The sequence below is a fragment of the Pseudopipra pipra genome, chromosome 4 (genome assembly GCF_036250125.1).
Source record: "Pseudopipra pipra isolate bDixPip1 chromosome 4, bDixPip1.hap1, whole genome shotgun sequence".
NCBI lineage: Eukaryota > Metazoa > Chordata > Aves > Passeriformes > Pipridae > Pseudopipra > Pseudopipra pipra.
The window spans coordinates 52777494-52800475 of record NC_087552.1 but is presented as its reverse complement, the minus strand read 5'-3'; the positions used below and the strand labels follow the sequence as shown (position 1 = coordinate 52800475).

Here is a 22982-nt window from a genome sequence, read left to right as displayed (position 1 = left end):
GGCTGTCTTCACAGGAGATGTGTTCCAGCCCTTTTGTGATATTATTCATAATTTTTTGTTTATTGGCAACAGTTGTTACATTTCCTCCAGTGTAAGTCTTCTAAATAACTAGAAATATCTGTATAGTTCCTTTTCTTTTCCTTTTGGAAAATATATTCAGAACAAAGCAAATGTATCAATCATATTGTCAGTTTAAGTATAGAAAATTTAGGGACCTGAACATTCAAAGACAATGTCGACAAAAGCACTGCTCTTAACAGTTCATATTAGCATAAAGTGGGAAGAAAATAACCACATTGCATTATTTTATACAGGGGAAAAGTGTATTATCCGGAGGCTTAGATGCTTTGGAATTTATTGGGAAGACAACCATGAATGTCCTTGCAGAAAGTGATCCTGGATTTAAGAGAACCAAAACACTGATGGCAAGAACAGTGTCGCTATCTCAGGTTGGATTTATTTAAATACTGCTCAGTCAATGCAATTTCAGATTCTTCTTCCAGAAGTTCACATGCCTCAGGGAGAGGCTTTATTTATTGCAATAGATATTGGCTAGGTTTATGGAAATAAATATTATGCTTTGTATTTGCTCCACTTTATTTTTCTTCACAGAACCACAAAAGATAAGGTAAAGTCATCTTTTCTGCATAATCACATGTGCAATAGCTGATTTAAATAAAATAGTATATGTGGTGATAAATCATTACACTCTGGAGACAAAATCAAATTGTTGGTGTTTTGGTAACAGCTGTAGATAGATATCTTCCAGCATAAACATAACTATACTACTTTCCTTGGAAATTAGTAATACTGGAATATGACATACATTTCATTAGGAATTAACACTATGAAAAATTGTATCTTAGTGTCCATCTAAACAGATGGTACCCTTACACAGTTGTGACTCATATATTTTAAAGTTCAGAGAAATTATAAAATCAGAAAAGAAGTATAAGTGCTGTCAGTACAAAATTATTTTACCTCTCAAGACACTGAGAGGAGGGGGGCTGTGGAAATCAATAGACATTGCAAAGAACCTTTAATTTTACTGCATGTTTACTTTCTTGTGGAGAGGAGCAAGGTATTTTTTTTAAGTATGAACAGACTGATATTGTTGTAGTAGGCCAAAAGCAATTAACTCTTGTCAAGGCCCACAAGGTTAAAAACGAGCTTTTGAGAATGTCTTCTTAAACAACATGCATGAATTTGCACATAAAATCTGAGGCAGAATACAACATAAATCAGTCCTCATGGGTTGCACATGTTAAGACAGTGCTTCCTTTGCAGTGATGTGTTCATAAAACTTTGTTAGTTATCTTTTGAAGGTGGAGACTTCAAGGGAAAAATCTACCATCATAAGTCTTTTGTAACAAATGAATCACTGAAGAGAATACTGTAGAAATTTTGAATGATGGAATAGTGTAAGTGATGGGAGTTCACCTGTATTCAGAGGCTTGTACGAGACTTAAGATGCAGTTCAGGTGTATTTACCACCTTTACTGTAGTAAATTCATATGAGAGGCCATTTCCTCCTTGGAATAGAAGGAAGAAGTACAAGGTCATATTGGATACACTATTCTATCCCTCTTATACACTGAGAGAAGTGTGTAAGATCACTCCAAAATATCCTCAAGTATATAGAGTGTAGTTCTGCCCCACCTTTGGTAGAAGTCATAACACATTCGGCCAGTCACTTTTGTCAGTCCTGCTATCACATAAAACTGACTTTAGTATTTGCTAAAAATATTTTAAAGGAAATATTTCTGTAAGTGCATTAGTTATGCGAGTAGGTGAGTAGGTCCTGAAAATAATATGCTTCCAATTTTGTGGTCTGTGGAATGGATTGCATGGCTCTTTAAGGCTGCATATGAAATAGTCCTTTTTATTTTTCTTTCATTATAATTAGTGGTTAAATTTATTGTACGTTATCCATAGCTGACATTGCTTTTGAGAATATAAGCAAGATTATTTGTTTGTTCATTGTTTTTTTTTAAAAGATGGTTAGCAATTACCCCACTTAGAATAATACTTAAATACTTTATTAGAGAAATTTATCAAAAAAGAAGTTAGCTATTTCATCTCTAAAATTTTAGCTCTGCAGGTGTGATATAGTTCCAAATTTTATTCCTACTTCCTAGGCAAGCAGAAGCAGACTAATAAAATCTGTCACACTTACAGCAGTATCAATAAAACAACAGCAATGATGTATATTTTTACAGCTCTTGCGAGAAGCTAAAGAAAAAGAGAAACAGAGGCGGGCCCAGCAAGTTACAGTTGAAAGAACAGCACATTATGGACTACTTTTTGATGAATTCCAAGGTTTGTCTCATCTTGAAGCGCTGGAAATCCTGTCAAATGAAAGTGAAGCTCAGGTACAGTATGCAGACAGCATAAATCAATATGGTTGGTAAAAAAATTCATCTTTACATTGATTTCATTCTGCAAGTGCCTGTGGCATGAACAGTAAGTTTTCCATCATCTTCAGTGAAAGCTGAATTGGTCCCTTGGGCCAGCCCTCAGCTTTAGGAACTCAGTCTCAATACAGCTAAAATTTAACTCCAAGATTAACTAAAAACAAACAACTTCATAACTGAAAGTTATTTTTGTTAGGACCATAGGTAGTGTGTACTTTTCAGCTTGTGACACAATGCAGACATCTTCCAAATTACTTGCAGAATTTTCAAGGAGGTTGAAGTCTTTTGGGTTTGTAACAGGCACAAATACTTAGATTCGGAAATTCCAGACCTACTACATCTGGAGACTGGTGAATTAAAATGAGTTCCAGATTACTTATTCTCTTCATATTGTGTTAGTTTTTAAAGTTACATAAAACTACACCAGGATACTATTACTGGAAGTATACAAATGTCTCTCTGAAGAACATGGTAATGTTACTAAGGCCTGTATGATAAATATATATTCTAATTTCATCTCTCAGTTCATTGACTCTGCTAGTAGATCAGTAGGTCTCCAAGAGTAGACTAACAGAATTTTGTAGATTCCCAGCAGTGGTATTTTCATACTGAAAAAGTTTTCTGAATAAATCTCTTAAAAACAAAGGGGGGGTTGGGGTGGGGTTTTTTGATTTGGTTTGGTTTGGTTCATTTGTTTGTTTTTTGTAATTAGCATTCCTTGGCCTGTGGGGTACTTTTTAATAAAATGTAACCAACTTATTTTTTAAATGTTCTATTTGCTCTCACAAATAAAAGAAGCTTATATTAATAACAGTTAGGTACATACTGTCAACGTTGGTTTTATTTTTTGTAATTATGTCTAAATGACAAATTATAAATTCAAACCCCACATGTAAGGTTCAAGGGACTGCTTTTGGGAAAAAACAAACAAACAACAACAACAAAAACAAAACAACCAAAACCCTCACCCACAAAACAGGAAAGAGATAGACAGAAACAGGTTAATTCCATGCAACAACACTATTTTTATTTTACTGTGAAATACCACAAGGTAAGTAAGACTTGCGCAGGATGTTTCCATGAGGTTTCTGATGCACATCATGTTATGTCCTAGGTAACCTTTTGTACATAGTCCTACTCACTACAACAGGATTGAGTATTGTGGATCAATAAGTTCAATTCCCTGATAAATCACAGAATCACAGAATGGGCTGAGTTGGAAGGGACCCACAAGGATCATCAAGTCCAACTCTTAGTCCTGCGCAGGACCATCCTAAGAGTCACACCATGTGCCTGAGAGTGTTGTCCAAACACTTCTTGAACTCTGTCAGACTTGGGGCTGTGACCACTTCCCTGGGGAGCCTGTTCCAGTGCCCAACCACCCTCTGGGGGAAGAACCTTTTGCTAATATCCAGCCTAAACCTTGCCTGACACAACTTCAGGCCATTCCCTTGGGTCCTGTCACTGGTCACCACAGAGAAGAGATCAGTGCCTGCCCCTCCTCTTCCCTTCACAAGGAAGTTGTGACTGCAATGAGGTCTCCCCTCAATCTCCTCCAGATTGAACAGACCAAGTGACCTCAGCTGCTCCTCATACGGCTTCCCCTCAAGGCCCTTCACCATCTTTGTTGCCCTCCTTTGAACACTGTCTAATAGCTTAATATCTTTTTTATATCATGGTGACCAAAATTGCACACAATATTCAAGGTGAGGCCTCACCAGAGCAGAGCAGAGCGGGACAATGAGCTCGCTCAACTACACATATATGCACACATGCACAAAATATGTAACAATACTGCAAGCTTGAGACCTCTTCTAACAGCCCAAAAGCCAAAGGAGGAGGGCAAGAGGGACTGAAGACATTGCTAATGTCCTATGTGCTTCTAATAGCAGGGATTAAAATATATGTTTAAGTTTTATTTTAAAAGTTTCAATGAAAAAAAGTTCCTGGTTAGCCCTTGAAATGGATAATGCTATAGAAAGGGAGAAAAAAAGCCCTAAGTAAAACCTTACAACCTGAGTTGAGTCTCCTGGCTTTGTCTTGCATTTAACCTCGTGCACATGATCCAGGCATGAGGACATACAAGTAAGAAAGTAACAGCTTTCTCCAGTCTCACAATGAGGCAATCTGTACATCTATCAAGATTTTAAAAAACGCCTTGAAACATAAAAGTAAAATTTTGTATCAAGGGGAGAAAAGGCTCCAAGCTTCTCTTGACTTCCATAGGCAGAGAGGGAACCCATGGGATTAACACCACGTAACTGTAATACAAACAGTGATTCAAAGAATCTGTTTCCATCCCTCTTAGGTGTGCCACTCTATTAGATATGCAGGGACTTGCATAGACATGCAAGAGACATGCAAAGACCTGTCCATACATTCTTCAGGACAGGTAGATTTTCAATAATTTTGGCTACGTTTTGAAGGAGGGGAAACAGGCTTCTTTTTCCAACTCTTCCTGTGAGTGCTCAGACTAACCATTCTGCCTGTGCTCTTTTTGCCTGCTGTCTTCATCCAAGCAATTTCAAAATGACTATTACAGTTTGCAATTAAACCGTAGATTTGAAGCTCAAAACTTATGTTCTGGGAGACTGATGATCTGGCAAGACTGGTGTAATTTTTGTGATACTCAACAAATTCTGTTGATGAGAACTAAAAATATATCTACACTGCAGGGTTAGAGACAAGATTTGAGCATAATGGGAGTTTTGATTTTTTAGCCTATTTCGGTATCAGATTCTAAATTAGCATTTAAGAAATACTCTGTTTTGGTTAGAAATACTGTCCTTTCTTTTACAGATTCAGGCACATTTAGCAACACTTGATGAAGAACAGTTGGAAACTGCAAAAAATGATTTAATTGCTATAAAAGAGATTTTTGTTCCAAAGGAATCAGATGACGAAGTGATTCAGGCACAAAAAGGTAAATTAGAAATACAGAGGCTTAACCATATGAATAATTGTTGCTTCTTTATCTAGTAATTAAAAAAATTACAAACCGAACTATAATTTTGATATCCTAATACTCTTCATAAGGTAGAGATTAAAATTAATACTCTAAAAGTTCTGGAAGTTGATCAATGCCTAATTTTGAATTTATATTGTAATTGAAGTGTGAGAGATAGGAAATAAAATATAAATAAATATCATATTACTTTGCTCTATCGTCAATGAAAGCAAAAAAATAAGAGAAAATAGTAACTTCTTGGATAACTGAATTTTTCTTACAGAATCTGTTTGAAATTGTATTTTCTGAAAGTTTTGGAGTTTTTAAAAATGCTGTTCTGTTCAGCAACTTGCTCCTCACTCTGCATCCTCCCTTGCTAGACTGGTAAAAGATTAGAGTATAATCAAGAGACTTAAGAACCCTGAATTTTTTGAATGGAAGCCACTTTGAAACATAGTGGCAAAACTGCTTTAAAGGTATTGCTTCGCAAGACATGGCATGTGGAGTGTGAGAAAGAAGTTAAAGTAGCACAAGTGTGCCATAACTGTGATATAGAGCACAGAATTGAAGTGAATGGGTCCAGCATGACAGTCCATAGATCAGCTCACAAAAGTTACAATAAAATGGGTGGATGCTTTGGTTAGGGGCAAAATAGGTGTCTTAAACAGGTCAGGAATTTTAGTATTCCCCAGAACAGGTTAGAGCAGAAAGATAGTAAGTCAGCTTAAAGCCGGCATGATTCGTGTCTCCAGACCTGTGAGATCCATACCAAACCTCTTATAGCTAATAGAAACAATCCCCTTGACCTGACTGAAGACTGGTTTATGCCATTGAACACCATATTGTTGTGTTTTAGAAACACAGAAACATAAAAAGATATTTCTTCCACATCCTTTTGGTCTTCTCAGAGGTACATTGCCCATAAAACCTACATTTTGCAAGATGGTGAGATATGATTTCTCTTGCCTTCTTGAAAGTTAGGAAAACTGTTTGAACATCTGCATGTTCTAACGGGAAGGTCATTTCTGCTCAGAGTGCTCCTTATGGCAGTGCTCACTCAGCTTGCCTGATCTCTCTCACGAGGAGCTCATTGTTTCTCATCGTGGGGGACAGAGTGTTTGGCGTAAAGTCTTAGTATGGTAGAGTTTTGTGCTGGTTTTCCCCCCCTTGTTAAACTTTAAAATCCCACATTCCTCCATGGCATTGTGCAAAATAGAAGTCAAGAAAGTGTATTACCTGCTTAGGGGTGAGGATTCATGAGATGTCTTTTGTTCATTAACTTCTGTTGGAAATAGTCCCTTGCTTTGAAACCAGCCCCAGGAGAAGCTCTGTTTCTTGCACCAAGTGATGCTTTCTCTGGAGGTCAGAAGTTCTGTTTTCTGAGTAAAGCACAGCTGCTGATCATGCTCCTTGCATGGCCTTTTGAATGGGCTGGAACCAAGGCAATGAGCACCTTGGAAAAAAAGAGTGAAACCAAGTCAAAGTGTACTGGAGGTTTTCCCCTGCAAAAGCAAACCACTCAGCAGTGAAACACGTCCTCTTTGCTATGTCAGTGGAAATATAACCACACATGTTCTCTCCACCTTACACCTGAATGGGTCTTACTTCAGGCAGCAGTTCAAAATTACTCACATCCTTTGGTGTGATCAGGCTCAAGATTTATTAGTATTTGAACTACAGATAAATTTCTGGTTCCACTGGAGGAACCAAAAGAGTAGAAAGGTTAATCACTTCTCAAAGCAGCTTTCTGTTAGGGCTGAGCCTACAATTCTGTACATACCTTAATAGGTTTTATACTTACAAAATCAAGTAAGCCGTATGCTCTTTTATAGTGTATTTCTTACACAGAATTATATATTTTTACTTAAGCTAGCTAATGTAGCAAGACATAGCAGGGTATGTTAAATTCTATGGAGGAATTTTGATCTTAATTCTGCTTGCTAAACAGATTAAAACTACAACTAAGTTGCCTTCAGTAAGATTTTGATTTGTGCTTCCTAGTGCAATAAAGCATGTGTTTTTTTCCTTTATGTAAGGAAGACAGCCTCCTAAAAAAGGCAGAGATTAACTGATGATGTTTGAAAATCTTATCTAGCCACTGAGCAGTATTTGAAAACAAGCTAATTACCATTTATTGCTAATTTGCTATCATTTTATTGGCATCCGAGTCATGTTGTTTATGTGGTGTTATTTGTCAGTGCTATATATATTCAGAAAAAAAAAAAAAAGATTAGATGGGAGAGAAACCAGTACTTTGCATTCAAGTGTTTGAAAAGGGTGACTGTTTTATGCAAATTCTCAGGATCCCTTCTTATCCTAGACTGTCAGAATCTGAATAAGATTCTGATGTTAGTGCTGCTTTATTTTCTACCATAAAACTTTTAGTCCTACACAAGGAGAAATTACTGCAGTGACCTTTGGAGGGCTGTTTCAGGAAAGGATTTGGGCTAGGCTTTGTTCTTGGTGACTTTGAAATCATAGTATTTTTTTGTGCCTTTGCTCAGATAGGTGCAAAATTGATATGAAAAAAAAAGCCAAAGAACACAAGTAGCAGAAAGCCACATGCATACCCTTCTCTCTAATATTTCCTCTCACTTTGATTATGCAAACCTTTCATGTATTTTTCACTGCAGCTTCTTTTCATTTCAGTTGTTTATGAAATAATAAGAGGAGAATATCTGAAAAAGTAGCTTTACCTACATTTTGAAAGCCATTACACCAAAAATTTCATATGTGAGGTTAAGGGAGACGGTAACCAAAGTGAGTATTCAATTGAATATCCCAACTATCAACATTTCTGGTAATTTTGCATTGATGCAATGAAGCACTTATCAGTTTTCAGCATGCTGCCATTCATAAAACAATTTGGCATTGTTTTATGTGACTACAGTGTATCCAAGAGGTACTGTATTGCAAAGCCTGAAAATCCTATTGCCAAAATTTACTGATAAGGGCAGGAATGAAATTAACTCCATGCATCTCTTTGGCCTGCCAGACAACAAATTTCTTCACGTGTTCCCCTGCTGTTAAGACAAAACCTCAGTCTCTTGGTCGTTGCAGGTGAAGAATTCTTTCTGCTAAGTACTAACTTACTTTATAGCACCAAAGATGAGCACTCTCTTTACAAGCAAGGGTGAGATGTCCTTCCCTCTAGGAGAGTATAATCTGAGTGTCAGATTTTACCACCTTTCCATATGTTGCAAGGTACTGTAAATAGTTCTACCAAAATCCCAAAACTCATTGGAAAGTAATGGCTCTCTGCTTTTAAGCCCGGTACTGAAGATCTGCATAAAATTGGAAAATCTGGCCTACCTAATGAATGAGCAAAAGAAATGGGAATACAGCAAGACATGAAATTCATTTTTGAAGTAGCTGGACTTTTATCAACCTCAGTATGGGGACTCTGACCTTTTAGTGTCATCAGGCTAAAAAACTGGATTTTGGGTAGTCCAGCATGAAATCTTAATGTAGATTCCAAACGCAGTAAGTGCAGATGAACAGAACCAACCAAAATACTAACTTTCAGGAACTTAGAATATGTTAGAATACGTCATCTGCAAGTATCCAAAGGAGTATATGTAATAAAGATGAAGTTCAAATACTATCAATACTTACCTTTGCTCTTAACTTGTTAAATAAATGTGCAGGTTCTTTGAGGCATGTCACTCCAAAGCAAACCAGAAAACATTCTTCATTTAGGCAAATTTCAACCTTAAAATTGAAATGAAACACACCTCTTAGCTGTGGTTTGCAGACAGAGCAATAGAGAGCATGTATGAACAGTCTGAGAGAACAGTATATTTCTTCTGAAACTTACTCATAGCTGGCTGTGCTGCAGTTTTTATTCCTTGGTTTGAAAGAATAGGTTAGTATCTCTTCTTTGGTTATTTTGTGGGTCAGGGATTTTTTGTCATCTAACATGGGATCATGCCATTTCTTGCCCTCTTGCCTGTTTTTGTCTAGCCATGATGACTTGTTTTTATGAAACTTAGTGGAATTTAGAATGTGGTAGAAAGAGCAGTTGAAGTGTCAAGCTGGCGTATCTGGTTGTACAGGTATCCCTGTTGCTTGTTCTCTTCTTTATTTGAGCATATACATCCCACACACACACATCCCTTTCTGGTGTCACTGTCATTGTTTTTGAAGCACTGGAATGCTTGGGGAAACTATTTGACTGGATGAATTTTATCATATAAAGTATTATAGCAGTAACACCGTGACAAAAATTGTCTTGTTTTTTTCTTGCAGGAGATATGGGAGAAGAGTTTGTCAGCATGCTCACGGAACTGCTGTTTGAATTGCACGTTGCCGCTACTCCTGACAAACTTAATAAGGTAAGCACCTGTTAGTGAGCTGCCTTTGGTTTCTTGGATAAAGAAGGAGGGCTTTGTTCTGAAATCTGACACAGAGCAGTACCTAGCTCAGTTCAGGCAGTTCAGAAAGCAAAGTGAAGGAGAGAGAGACTAAAATGCTGAATATAGAAAAGCGTTCATGGAAGAAGTGAGGTGAGTAAGGCAATGGACTTGGACAACTAACTAGCACTTTTTAGTGTTAGAAAGCCTTGAACCAGGGGTGTCTCAGCAGAGCAGCGCTCACGAGCACGGCAGATTTGGTCTTAACGTACTGGGAAGAAAGCTCAAGTTCAAAATCATTTTTCTTGCTCCTCACATTTATTCTTCTGAGGGACTTTTTCAGACCTTCTTAGCTAGAAGCAAAGTCTTAGATTTATCTCATGGTACTTCAGTCATTTAAAAGTTAGATGTCTAGAAGACTAGTCTAGATGACTAGTCACATCTGTACTATCAGGTCCTTTAAAGCTGATTAATCTGCTGATCTTAGGCTCAAATGAATGTTTATGTCTCTAGCTACATAAATAGGCTATGAATAACTAGCTTAGGCTTAGATCTTAACGTATTTTCATTTGACTTCATGTTAAAAAAGTGACATCATAAATTTCCTACTAAGCATAACAGTAGTCTGAAGTTGTATAAAACTTCAAGACTCTTCAGCTTTGATCTACTTTCATGGCTGGGAAGGCAGCTCAAGATATAGTGATTTTCTGTTTATTTTTCCTTTAAGAATTTAGTACATCTTCCTTACATCTCCAATTTTTTTTCCTTTTTTTATATCCACTTCTTATTTTTTCATTTGGGAAAACAACTATTTAAGAAAAATTTCCATGTAAATTTACCTAAATGATACCTAATAAAGCTGAAATATTATTAACTTTGGTATTAATGCCAACTCCATGTATTTGTAAGGAATATCATTCCTTTAGAGGAATTATCCATGCATAATCCGTCTTTATGCAGTCAAAATAGTTCTTCCTACAGTTTCTTAAGTATACACTTAACTAAATACCACACAGAGGCTTAATATATTCAGTCTTTACACTCAATCTTTTACACTTTTTCGAGTGTAAAAAGGAAGTAATTAAAGGTATTGTTAATTGATGTTCAGGAACGTCATCTGATATTCTCTCTTCTAATTGAACTTTTGGGGTTGGGTTCTTTGTTTGACAGGCTAGGAAAAAAGCTCATGAATGGCTGGAAGAAGCCAGTTTTTCCACCCCAGCAGACATAGAAGAGAAGCTAAAAGAAGAACCTGGGGAACCTGGGGAAGAAAAAACTGACGAAGATGATAAAATTGATAGTGATAAAACAAAAGTAAACAAAAACAAAAGTGTGGAGGTAAAATAACTTTGGGAGGAGAAGTTTCATTAAGCAGATGGTTATACTTTGTTTGATAAGATTACTTCTTTATCTTTGTGTGTTGGCTTTACATGTCCTTATTTTTTAAACTCATGGAAGTAGTAAGAAATAATAATATACAGCTATTCATTATAGACCCAATAGGGGACTAACTTATAAATATTCTTACTGTTATTCTGTTTCCATAACTAAATATCAAGGTAGCAGGTCCTCTGACTATCACATTGTTTTTATTGTTTTATATCTGTGTTTTTGTGTGTATGCTTGTGTATACACAACACAGAGTGAGCTGAGGGATTCTGTGATGTAATGTCAATAGCACATTGAAAGTCGTATCACAACATTCCTTAGTATCTCTTTATCCCAGTGACAATACATGGGGAAAATGTTCAAACTTTATTTAAAGTCTTGAACAGTTTAAATCACAAACAGACAAAACAGAAATATTATTTAGGCAACTCACAAATGTTTATTCTCTTTATGAAAGACAGCTCTTAGGGCTGAAAGTATTGTGTTCGTTTAGATAGTCCTGATAAGGTTAATTGTGATTGAATATTTTCTGTCAGGTTATGGCAATAATAAATGTGGTTGGTATCTTTGTCAAGATTTTAATTAATTCTAATAAGAAATTATTTGTAATGTTTCCTTACAAAAAGGTCTTAGAAGGAGACAGAAAATATATGCACTGTACGTATGACAGATTTTTATGTGATTACATATTTCCAACTGGCATCAGCTTGTGGAATTTGTAACTCCATAGTGCTAGGTAGAGATTTTTGTCATTGCTGATAAAAGCCATTTTTCATTTTGCATATTATTCATTTCTTCTCTGGAGATTCAGCTGAGAGACAACTCATTACTTTTGGCTCCATAGGAAAATAGTTATTACTTATTCTAGAGTTTAGGGAACTTTCTGTTTGTTAGGACTAGGTTTAACACCCTGACCTAGTTCCCAGCCAAATAAATGGTAGACTTGTTCTTACTAATTTTTCAGGACAAGTATAACGTCTGTATTTTATGATCTGTGAATATTTCATTTTCTAGTATTCTTTGTGAAGATGACATTATGGCTGATATTGTTTCATTATGTGTGTGGTGATATTTCCAACTGGGGAAGGAAGGGCTCCTATGCTTGAAATTATTTTGTCCATGTATGTCTATAAGTACATTCATCAATGTTGGTATTATTGATTATATTATTCCCATTTTTAATTTAAGGAAATCTACATGCTGTCCATTGAAAGTCTGGCTGAGGTAACTGCTCGTTGTATTGAACAGCTTCATAAAGTAGCAGAATTAATTCTACATGGTCAGGAAGTAGAAAAGACGGCTCAAGATCAAGCAAAAGTACTGACAAAGTGAGTATTATGTACTTCGTATATGAACATTTTGACATTTGCTTAAAACTCATGAAGTTCTGTTCAGATTTTGGCACTTTAAGGCACAGTAAGTTCATGGGTCAACAAACAGCATTGGCTTTAGGGGTCCTGGTGCTATATTTTCTCATGCAATCATGTTATATAGGCTACCTGTCACTTTTTGACATGGCTGACATATGTATGTTTACAAAAACATGACCTATTTACAGGTTAAAAGTTGTTTCTGCTCCAGGAGGCAAATGTATGTGCTAATTTTTGTTGCATTTCCTGTTCCATCTGCAGAAGATACTGTGCCTGTGTATATGGAATTTGCTTTTAGAGTGCATAATGCAGTCTTATTATCTGCCAATAGAGTTTCATTATCTAGTGTTCATTTGCCAAAAATATACAAAAATCAATCTGTAATTGTAAACAATAAGACCACATTTGTCGCCAACTTTGTAGTTAACCATAGTGAAACTTCCATGAATTCAAGCACCCAGTCTGTCTAGTGGGACTCAAAATTCAAATCTCAGGCTCTCTGTGGGTATCAATTCTACTGATTTCAGTGGATTTTGACATTAATATATTTCAAACAGTTGAGTCCTAGGAAAGTAAAGGATTTAACCAAGTACTTATCCTTAGGAATGCTATTAAGAATAGCAAAGTCCATAGGAACACTTTAGTCTGAAAAAAAAACTTGTTCAAGTATTTTTCAGAATTAGAGCTGAGGTATGGTGCACCTTGCAGGATGAGACTCCATGGGATGCACTTGTGAATTCTTAGGAAAACAAGGAATGATCTCAGAATAGAACTAGATCTTTTTGTTGTCTCGTATTTTAACCACAAGTGTACTTCCCCTTTTAGCACAGAGTAGATGTTTTATTGGTTACATAGGAAACTTCTCACTGTTGTCATTCAAGTTTATTTCCAACAGTATTCCTAGGAGTTGTGTTGCTGCAATCATCAGAAAAGCATTAGTTAAACTAGAAGCCTAGAATTTAAAAAGTTGAAACATTGCACTATCAAAAAAGACTAGGATGCGAAACAACAAAACATCATTTTGCTGCTGTAGTCAGCAGTGGATTTTTCAGTGGAGGAATATAAAAACTGTATCATGAACAAAGTTGATCCCTAAATATTTTAAAAATTACTAGAAGCAAAATTGCTTTAAGAACATCTTGGCTCCTAAGATGAAGTTTTGCCTGGGGCACAGTCATAGGGGTTTTATCCATTAACAGGTCAAGGATGTATTTTTATATTTGTCTCTCCTGTTTTTATTTAACCAGTTTAACAAGTGCCATGTGCAATGAAGTTTCATCTTTATCAAAGAAGTTTTCTGATTCTGTAACAGCAGCTGGGGTAAGATCACAGCATTTTCTGTAGCATGTGTGCTCTTTTTAACATAGTTCCCCTCCTGAAACAGAAATTCTTGCCTGAGTCCAGTGGCTTTATATGCAGCATCAGCACAGAGAATGCTTCTTTCCTCAGATCAAGAACATGGAGCATTTTTGCAGCAGAGAAAGTTTATAAGCAATGTGTCCCCTGGCTTCTAAAAATCTTTCTTTCTAGACACCATTCTTCATACTCCTGATCACCACTCAACACTTTATGTCTTCTCACATGGAAGGGCCCCACAGCTTGATGATACTTTTTTCTCCAGCTTGGCTTATTGCTTTTAAAGGCATTTGTGTAAAAGTCATTTACAGATCATACTTGCAGCACCTTAAGATGGTTTCATGAGCTGTCTTCTTAGCATTTCCTAAATCCCCCGGCTTAGTACCACTATATTTTCAAAAGGTTTAAGAGAATACAAAATCTGTTTGGTCATCCATCTCAGAAAAAAAAAAAAAAATCACTCTATCTCAAGATATTCCATTTAGGAACATCCTTTTGTCTGTGAACATCTTTGCTAGAAATAGTACCCTGCCTTTCAAGATGTTTCAAAGATGACTGACATCTGAGTATTATAGCAGGATTCAGAGGTAAAAATTGGGCTGTTGATGAAATTGTCCTGTAAACATCAGAGAAGAATAAATTCTGGTTCTCCTGATTGCTCCTTGAAAACATAAACGTACATCAAAGGAGATTTTCCCCAGTTCTCCCTTGAACTCTTCCAGCACATCTCTGAGCAAGTTTTTTTAGACTTATTTGTGAAGAATATGATTTATTGAGTTGCTTTTATTCTGAATAATTTACATTCCTTCCCATTACTCTAGGACAAGAAATGCTTATTTTGCATTTTGGTATTGTATTTTAGCATATCTTTGTGGAACACTTGCAATAAATACATGCACAAATATATAAAAATAAATTGCACGTGAAATATTAAACTAGCTCAGCTTAGAATGGAAACTAAAGCTTTTGTAAGCATTGCTCTACATTTTGTTCTTATCAATTCTGTACTCGGTTTTTAGGACCAGATTGCTTCTATGGAGATTTGTGTGAACAGATAAGAAATGGAGTTCAAAGACACTTCTTACTGCCAAAATACTATGGGAGAGAGCTATAGTAGGGCAGTCTGGTGATCTTTCTGTGCTATGCCATCTCTGTAAGCTCTTGGAGGAAGATGTGGGGCCTTTTGTTCACCATGATCAGTAGGAAAGCAAGGAGCACCTGTCACACAGGGCTGTAGAGAATCTACATCTTCCTGCATACCCCAGTGGTGCAGCGTCCTCCTTAACCTGCCAACAGTACCCGGGTTCGCAAACACATTCCAGTATCCTGCGAAATCCATTAGCTTGTGGGAAACTGAGAAATGGCTTAGAACAGAAAATGCTGGGTTTTTCAAACAAAATGCCACCCCTATAGTTATATCTGTATAATTCAGACATTAGTTGTAGTGCTGGCTGTACACATAGCCTATAATGCTGGCAATGTTTCTGAGGGAGCAGTAAAGCAGAAGTAAGAATCGCAGAATCATAGAATATGTTGAGTTGGAAGCAACCCATCAGGATCATTGAGTCCACCTCCTGGCCCTGTGCAGGACATTCCAAGAATCACACCATAAACTTTGCTTGCCACTCAGTATTTCTTTCAAACTTAAACTTGATTCATACAACCAATAATATTAAATTGATACTGCTCTCTATCTTTTTCAGTTTATTGACAGTCAACTAAACAGTGCAGTTCATAATGGATTTTCTAGTAATTGACAGTAAAAATGCCCTTCTTTTCTCTAACCATCTTCCCTTTGGTCTGCCGTCTTTCTCCAAACTACAATTAAGGTGTTTCATGTTTTCTATAAATGTGTAATATGAAAGCTATAAGGTTGTAAGTGGAAATCCTTCAGTTAAATTAATCAGTATTGTGTTCAGTGTTGAAAGAAAGCAACTCTTGCAGAAGGTTACTGTCATTCTGAAAAACCATAATGCAAAGAACAGTGAGAATAAAAAAGAGAAGAACTTCTGACATTTTAAAAAGCAAAGGAGCTAATGAATTTTGGTTTTCTAGCCTCTAGTAGTGTCACTTCTCATTGTATCCATCTTTATTCCTATCTGGTGGTTGATAAAAGTGCCATGCATGCTGATATGTTTCACCAGCCACCCTGCACTGTCCAGCACAACATACACTGCCTCCAGTTTGGGGTCTGAGTGTCACTTGGTTTTCCTTCTACAGGGGAGTTAATCCGGGCCTTTCATTTCCTCCTAACCACAGATACTCGTGTAACTTCTAAGAACTTCATTTTCCTTCTGACCTGTATTTTTCCTTCTTGTGTCCTTGAAAATGAGCAAGGGGTTAAAAATTTTGTGGGAGATGAGAAGGATGCTGATACAGAGATGATAGAGATAATGTTATTGTCTCACATCCATAGGAAAGTAGGCAATTTGAAACTCTGTGGTACATGAATTAGTGAAGAAATAAAACCCTGGAGCTGTCTTAGTTCATTGTACTCTGTGATAGAAATATGTAGGGTATACTGAAGTGTGTATGAAATGTAGAAACATTTACCGGGAATACTGAGATAAACAGTATGAATAAGAATCAAGGTGAAGCAAGACCTTTATAAAATTCATAAAACCACTTCTCAAATATGAGTATATTTCTGTTAAATGTGTTTCTTGTCCTGGAATTTCATTCTATTTTCTGGTTTACAGAGCAGTATGAAGGCAGAGGTTCTTAACCCCATCATCAACAATGTGCTATTAGAGGTAAGTTTCACATCTCCTATTACAAAATGCTCTAGTAAAATTATTTGAAATAAGACAGGCACATCTGTGTCTGAAGGAAAAACTATTTAAAAAGTAATGACAATATCATTCTGGCTCTTCAATGCCTGCTCATAAACCTCCCAGTTTTGTGCTCAGCCTCTCCCACAGACACTATAGTGGTAATGTTGCATTTACTGAGGATTCTTAAGAGCTGTATGACTGAGGTGTGGCTGGCCAGCTCTGAAACTCTGCTGCTGTATTGGACAGAGCACAGCAGACAAGTTGCAATATGCTGTTTAGAACCTTTGTTAACCTATTCACAAGTTGCCTGAGATAAATCTATCCTTACTGTTCCGTTACCTACTTCAAATATTGCAAAGTACTTCTGATGCGCAGATGTTTCAGACTATTCTTTACTTTCAAATTTGCATTGTAGGTGTCCTACGGTGCTTCCCATCCACAGGCATTTAGATTTCTTTAAAGATTCACAGTCTAGCAGCAGGCTTGGTCAGCACATGGATAACCATGTGTCAGACCACCAAAATGTTCATGAGTGATTTCTTTTATTAGACACCACTATCTATTTGTCTTCAGAAAAGCACAGTGAGTAAAATGTACCTCAGTTTTACTGAGAAGAGGTCAAGAGGAAGTAATATCCTCATAAAGTCCTAAAATGTATACTATCTGCAGCATGAGTTTTTAACTCTGTTAATTAGATCACACTTCTCTCAAAACATAAATGAACATATAGTAGTGACCACAAATGGTCATTCGGTATCTAATAGCTGCATTCCCTTAAAAATTAGGAGAAGGTTATTTTGCAATAGGCAATTTTGCACTGAATTAACAACACCTTCAAGGAAAATTATAGAAATTTGAATAGAGCTGTAGTAAAGACTACTACATGGTTCCTTTTGTTGTAGGGTAAATTTGCTGTTGCAGCTGACTTACCTTCCTGTGCTCCAGGAACTGCAAAATCTGGGAACGTCTGGAATTGTGGAATAAAATGTTTTGTACTTCTTAAATCCCATATTTGTATACAACTGTGTATTAGTACAGCCCAGGATCATGGAGAATTAAAAGCTATTACACTGTTCAGTATTAGAAATTCCAAAAATAGTACTACATGTTAAAACCATTATAATAATTCGATCTGTTAATTTCAGTGACACTTCTTCCACCTACAGCAATTCAAAATTAGTTGAATTGATGAAAAGACTAGCTGTATTTAAAAAGTCAAATCAACTTCTGAACACTGTGACATTTTGTTCTACTCACATTACCAGCAAAACTGTCCAAGAGTTCAAACTGAGGGGAAATCAGATTTTTGTGGAGTGATTCAGGCTGTCATTGTTAGCTGTAAACTGTTGTAATTTATTGTCTTTCTTATCTACAGATTCTAAAATCTTGTGTGAATACATATGCTAATGTAGCAGGATGCCGATGTTAAGAAAAAAAAAGAAAAGAAGTACAGTGTAATTCCTGAAGTACATGACAGCTGTACTGAACCACGTTTTCTCTCCCCATTAGGGCTGCAACAGTACTACTTACATTCAGGATGCTTTCCAGCTATTGCTTCCAGTTCTGCAAATTTCCCACATCCAGACCAGTTGTTTGAAAGCCCAGAAGTGACAGTTTCCCGAAAGCTGTCACCACTGGGCTTGACAGCAACTCCAGTCCCAATGTCTGTAATGTTTGCTGAGAGAAGAGCTGGTACAAGAGGTGTCTGGCCACTTGGAGTCCTTCGAAGACACTACATGCGGTTTTGCACATACAGTATGGAACAACGTTTTCAAACTCTTTCAGACTTTCAGACTTTAGAAGTAGTTAGTAAAGTGAGTAATTTCTTTTCCAGTACAGTTTATGCTTTGCATTAATTTAAACAGAAGTTTACTGATATTAGCATTGACTTAAATATGGATTCTAAATGTTGACACTTTCAGTTGTAAACAAGGGATGAAGCAAATTAGAATGTAAAGTTTTTTAAAACATTTCAGCTCAAATGACCATTTATATTGTTTGTATCCTATCAGTTAAAAATGTATATTTCAAAAGTTGGTTTCAGTATTTAAACATGAACAAATTATCATAGTGTTGTGCCTGTTAAATATTATTTCCAGTAGCAAATAATAACATCATATTAATATGTACCACTAACATAACACTTTGTATTCAGAGACTTGTAGAGCAATGGGTATTAACTTTACTAAATGAAAATTATGGAGGATATGCATAAAGGATTACGCTGAAAAGAAGTTTTCTGAGCCAGTTAAGAGTACGGGTAAAGCTTTATATTTGCTGAATGATAATTTTATATTCATTTATGTCTATTTCTTCATTGCAATGGCTAAACAACACAGCAGGCCAAAGTAATCTTTTTAATATGCAAGGAATAGAAAATTTCTCATTTGTTTGGCAATTGAAACACCCCGTAAGTAATCTTCTCTCAGATGCATTACCAGGGTTACATGTGTTACTTTGGGGTTTAATTTGGCCTTTAAACATTATGAACCTTTTTCTCAAATGATACCAACAGTTCAGAAAAAGAAAAGAACTTGTAATAAGAAGTTATGAGAGGATTGCTCTGGGTGGGGAGGTCAATATGCCACAGCAAATCACATTTTTCCAAGGCAGTAGCGAGACAGGACATAAATGAGCAACAGGAATGACATTTCATAACAACACCAGCAACCATACTAATTTGTCTGTATCCTTAGCTTAAAATCCTGAGCTGTGGATTTAAGAATTTGTTTAGGCCAGTTTACCTCATAGACAGGAGGAACCTTCTAATATTTTACATTGCCTGTTCTCCTGGATTTTCATTGTTTATTATGTTTCTTTCAGCTATTTGGTTTTTTTTTTTCTTGATACACTCATTAATTGTATTTAAATGCTAATTTTTAATTACACTTAACATCTGAATATATTTAATCATAGAACATAGTTCATACATAAAAAAAAATTAAATAGAGCATGAGGAAGTTTCTATGTTTAATAGAAAAGACAAACCATGTATCTGCTTTGCACATGATATCTTTTTTGAGTCCAAGTAAGAGAGGGCAGAAAGGTCTGTGTTGTACACTAGAGTGGTCCATATTCTGCTGTCACATTCACTGTGACTTCTCCATCTTTTGTTATTTAGAGATTAAATTTTCACTATCCCTGAAATAAGATTTATTACATAAAACCTATTTTCTGCCACCTTGTAATTTAACAGGTGTGAGATATCTTTCTGGGTTAGTAGAATATGTACAGTCTTCAAATCCACTTTCACAGAATGTAAATAAAACCTTACAGCAATGTGAATAAGAAAGCCCCTTGACAGCTGAAAAAGCGAACAAAGGTTGACATTCATTGGTATTTATGCCATATTGAACAGCTAACATTACCTCAACATAGGAGAAAGTGGGACACAGAAAAATGCAACCAGAAAGCAGACTCACTAGCCCAAAGGTAGGATACAGCTCCCACCAGCTGTTAGATCCACTACACTTCTTTCTGGCATTCCTTTATTTCTGAAAGCATAATTTCAAAATTTATTACAAAATGACATTTAGTTGATGCAAAACATTTAATCCCTGTCTTCTACACTTTGAGGGAAATAGGCATACTCTTCTCTAGTAGTTTTGCCTGGCTGCTGGAAGAGACATACACTTGTACTTACTTGACCGGGAGTCATCCTTGTACACACACCTTAACCCAGAATGGCTTCTCGGTGCAGATTCCTGAGGACCATGTACTTGCTCCATGTACTTTATTGTGAGCAGTTTTCAGTTTTAAAGATCTGGAGACTGCTGAAAGCATTCCGTAGCTTGTAAGAAGGCCTGTTTGTTTTTCTGTTTTTCTAGGCTGGCAAGCAGAATATAATACCTCGTTAAAAGCTTGTTTATTTTTCAAACAGACTGTCCAGAAGGGTCTGGTGTTTTTACATATCAGTCATTACATCCTGGATTTATCTTTTCTTTCATTTGTTCATTATTTTTCATCAGAAAGCTTTTCTGCCCATGTTGGAGTAGAGCTCTCCATCAGGTATCTGTGAACATCGTATTACTGCCTAATGAGTCATGGAACAGTTTCATGTTGTTCCTTTGCCAAATTAGTGTTTTCAGGCACAATTTAATTTAGTTACTTTTTGATACAGATCTTTTTTTCTCTGAAATGCAGTGCAGAATATATAGTGTTAAACCTGTCAGAAAAGTGCGTTGACTAACAGTGGTGCCTTTAAGCAGAGGCTAAACAATATAATATCAGAAGCTTCAGAGGATAATGTTTGAAATCACTGAGGAGCATTCTTAAGACAAAGATTGCTTGTCTGAGATATTCCTTACTAGAGGTTTCACTGTCTTGCTTAAATTATGCATGTATGAAGTACCTTACCCTAAAGTAAAAGAAGCTATAAAAAGTAACTTATTTACATCCATACAATGTAGGAAGGGAAATAGGACACAATACGAGCATAGGGATACTCACATCTGGTCATAGATGCAGTCATTTTGTCCTAGGAAAACTGAATGTTTTATCTTTAAATCAGTTTTCGGTAAATAATATTTCAGTAGAAAAGTACTATGTGTATACAGACAGAATATTTTGTTTACACCAATTTGTATTTTCCCACCAATCAAATAAATCATTTGAGATACTGAACTGAGACAGTACATTAAAAAAGGATTGGTTAGAAGAATAATATGATGGGAGGATGTACTCAGTGAAGTCATTTACTTTCTGATTTTGTGATTTCCTTTTGGAATTATGAGTGTGATTTTACTGGGAGTCTGACAAAAACAGATGTTGCCTTAAACTTTTAATGGAGAGTGTTCTTTCTTCCACCAGTACCCTTTTCTAGGTCAGTACACTGAGTGTGCCTTGGCACTTGGCAAACTAATAGGTTTTAAGTACTTGTGAAAATTACCTCTTCTCTTCAGCAGATCTATTTTCTATGGCATTCCATTCCCTTTAGAGCACACCCACCCTGTGATGCAGAGACAAAGAAGGCAAGCTTGTGCACTGACCAAATTAGAAATTTATCAAGATGAAACTTAAAACAATGTCTGCATACCTACAGCCTTGCAGATGATCCACTCTTACAGGTCATCACTGAAGGAAGAGCTGGAAGCAGACTGTTAAAGAAGTCATTTACTGTAAATTAGGGGTATGTGCTTTTCCTTTTTCTTTTAAGCAAACAAACCAAAACAGGCTGTAAGTTGTTTGCTGCATTTTAGAGTATAGTCTATTCATGTGTAAACATCTCTTCCCCATGAGTTCCTCCTACACTCCAGCCTCCATTGCTTGAGACAGCTGAACAAAAGAACTGTCTCTTCCACTTCTTTTCATGCTGCTTAAATCCTCCACTGAAGCCCTTAATATCTTCCTCCAAAATGTGCCTCAACCATATCATACAGTCATTACCAGTTGAGATGCTTTTTTAATGATGTGTGTCACAAGTGATGTCCAGTGTCACCCACCAGTGACAACTGTAATGAGTCTGAAATGCCACAGTTTTCTCTGGTTCATGGATTATCATACAAGCAGTCACCCAGCTCATAGGATTATCTTTGAGACAATCCAGTTCTGTTTCAAATGACAGCCCTGTCTTTTCTGTTAGTCTCAAAAGAATATAAAGAATGGAAAAGGACTTTCCTGAGTTCTTTTTAAAACCATCTCAGAGCAAGGCTTAATGTGACACCATCAGCTGGTCTGACCTACTTTGAAATTCTTACAGTCTGACTGGAAAGCCCTCTGGACTTTAAGCGCTTTATTCTGTCTCAGGTCAACCTTTGTTGCTGAAGCTGCTTTTATTGTGCAACTTATACATTTTCCATGCTCTGAGTCCTACTTTGGCGCATTCATATTGATGATGGTGGGCAGTTCTAGAATTGAAATTTGAAAATTAAAATGTCAAAAATTGAGCTGTGTTAAAAAGATGGGAGAGGGAAATTATTTTCAAAAGAAAAAGCAAAAGAATGTGTTCTCTGGAAATAGGAACAATTTTAAAGGTTAGATTAGAGAAAAGGCTCTCCAAAAGAATTTTTCAGCATTGTTCAGAATAAACAAGAGATGACATCTGATTAAGTACAGTGGAACTGGAATAACGGCACTTCTGAAGTAAAATGAAAATCTGTGTGCACTTAAAGGAAGTCAAAGATGAGATCATAAAAAGAGGAGAAGCTTAAAGGAAAGAAGACAGCTAGTTTGGTCACTCTGGATCTGCACTGTTCATTTTCCCTCTATTGCCTTCATCGCACAAGTCCCTGAGCACACATCTGCTAAGAACTCCTTAGTAGTATTGGATCTCCACAGTAGTCACTTGGATCTCCTCTTCACAGCCTCCCTTTGCAGCCTTTTGAGGAGCTACCCAGAACACTGGTTAATTCAAATATTTTTTAAACATCTTCAGAAGCCTC

The 22982-nt window shown here is 36.4% G+C and overlaps 1 protein-coding gene across 3 annotated transcripts in view; it reads left to right on the top strand.

The window, feature by feature from the left end:
- The window catches only part of FAM114A1 (family with sequence similarity 114 member A1), a 36660-nt gene extending 15435 nt beyond the window's left edge, over window positions 1-21225 (top strand). For 2 of the 3 annotated variants that reach the window (XM_064653026.1, XM_064653028.1), the window contains 9 exons: window positions 315-449; window positions 2220-2372; window positions 5214-5337; window positions 9610-9695; window positions 10884-11051; window positions 12291-12430; window positions 13720-13792; window positions 16528-16581; window positions 18112-21225. In XM_064653026.1, the coding sequence (XP_064509096.1) occupies window positions 315-449; window positions 2220-2372; window positions 5214-5337; window positions 9610-9695; window positions 10884-11051; window positions 12291-12430; window positions 13720-13792; window positions 16528-16581; window positions 18112-18213 (1035 nt within the window). In that variant the 3' untranslated portion in view covers window positions 18214-21225. The remainder of the gene's footprint in view (window positions 1-314; window positions 450-2219; window positions 2373-5213; window positions 5338-9609; window positions 9696-10883; window positions 11052-12290; window positions 12431-13719; window positions 13793-16527; window positions 16582-18111) is intronic. The other variant, XM_064653027.1, reaches the window with a different exon arrangement.
- The last annotated feature ends 1757 nt before the right edge of the window (window positions 21226-22982 follow it).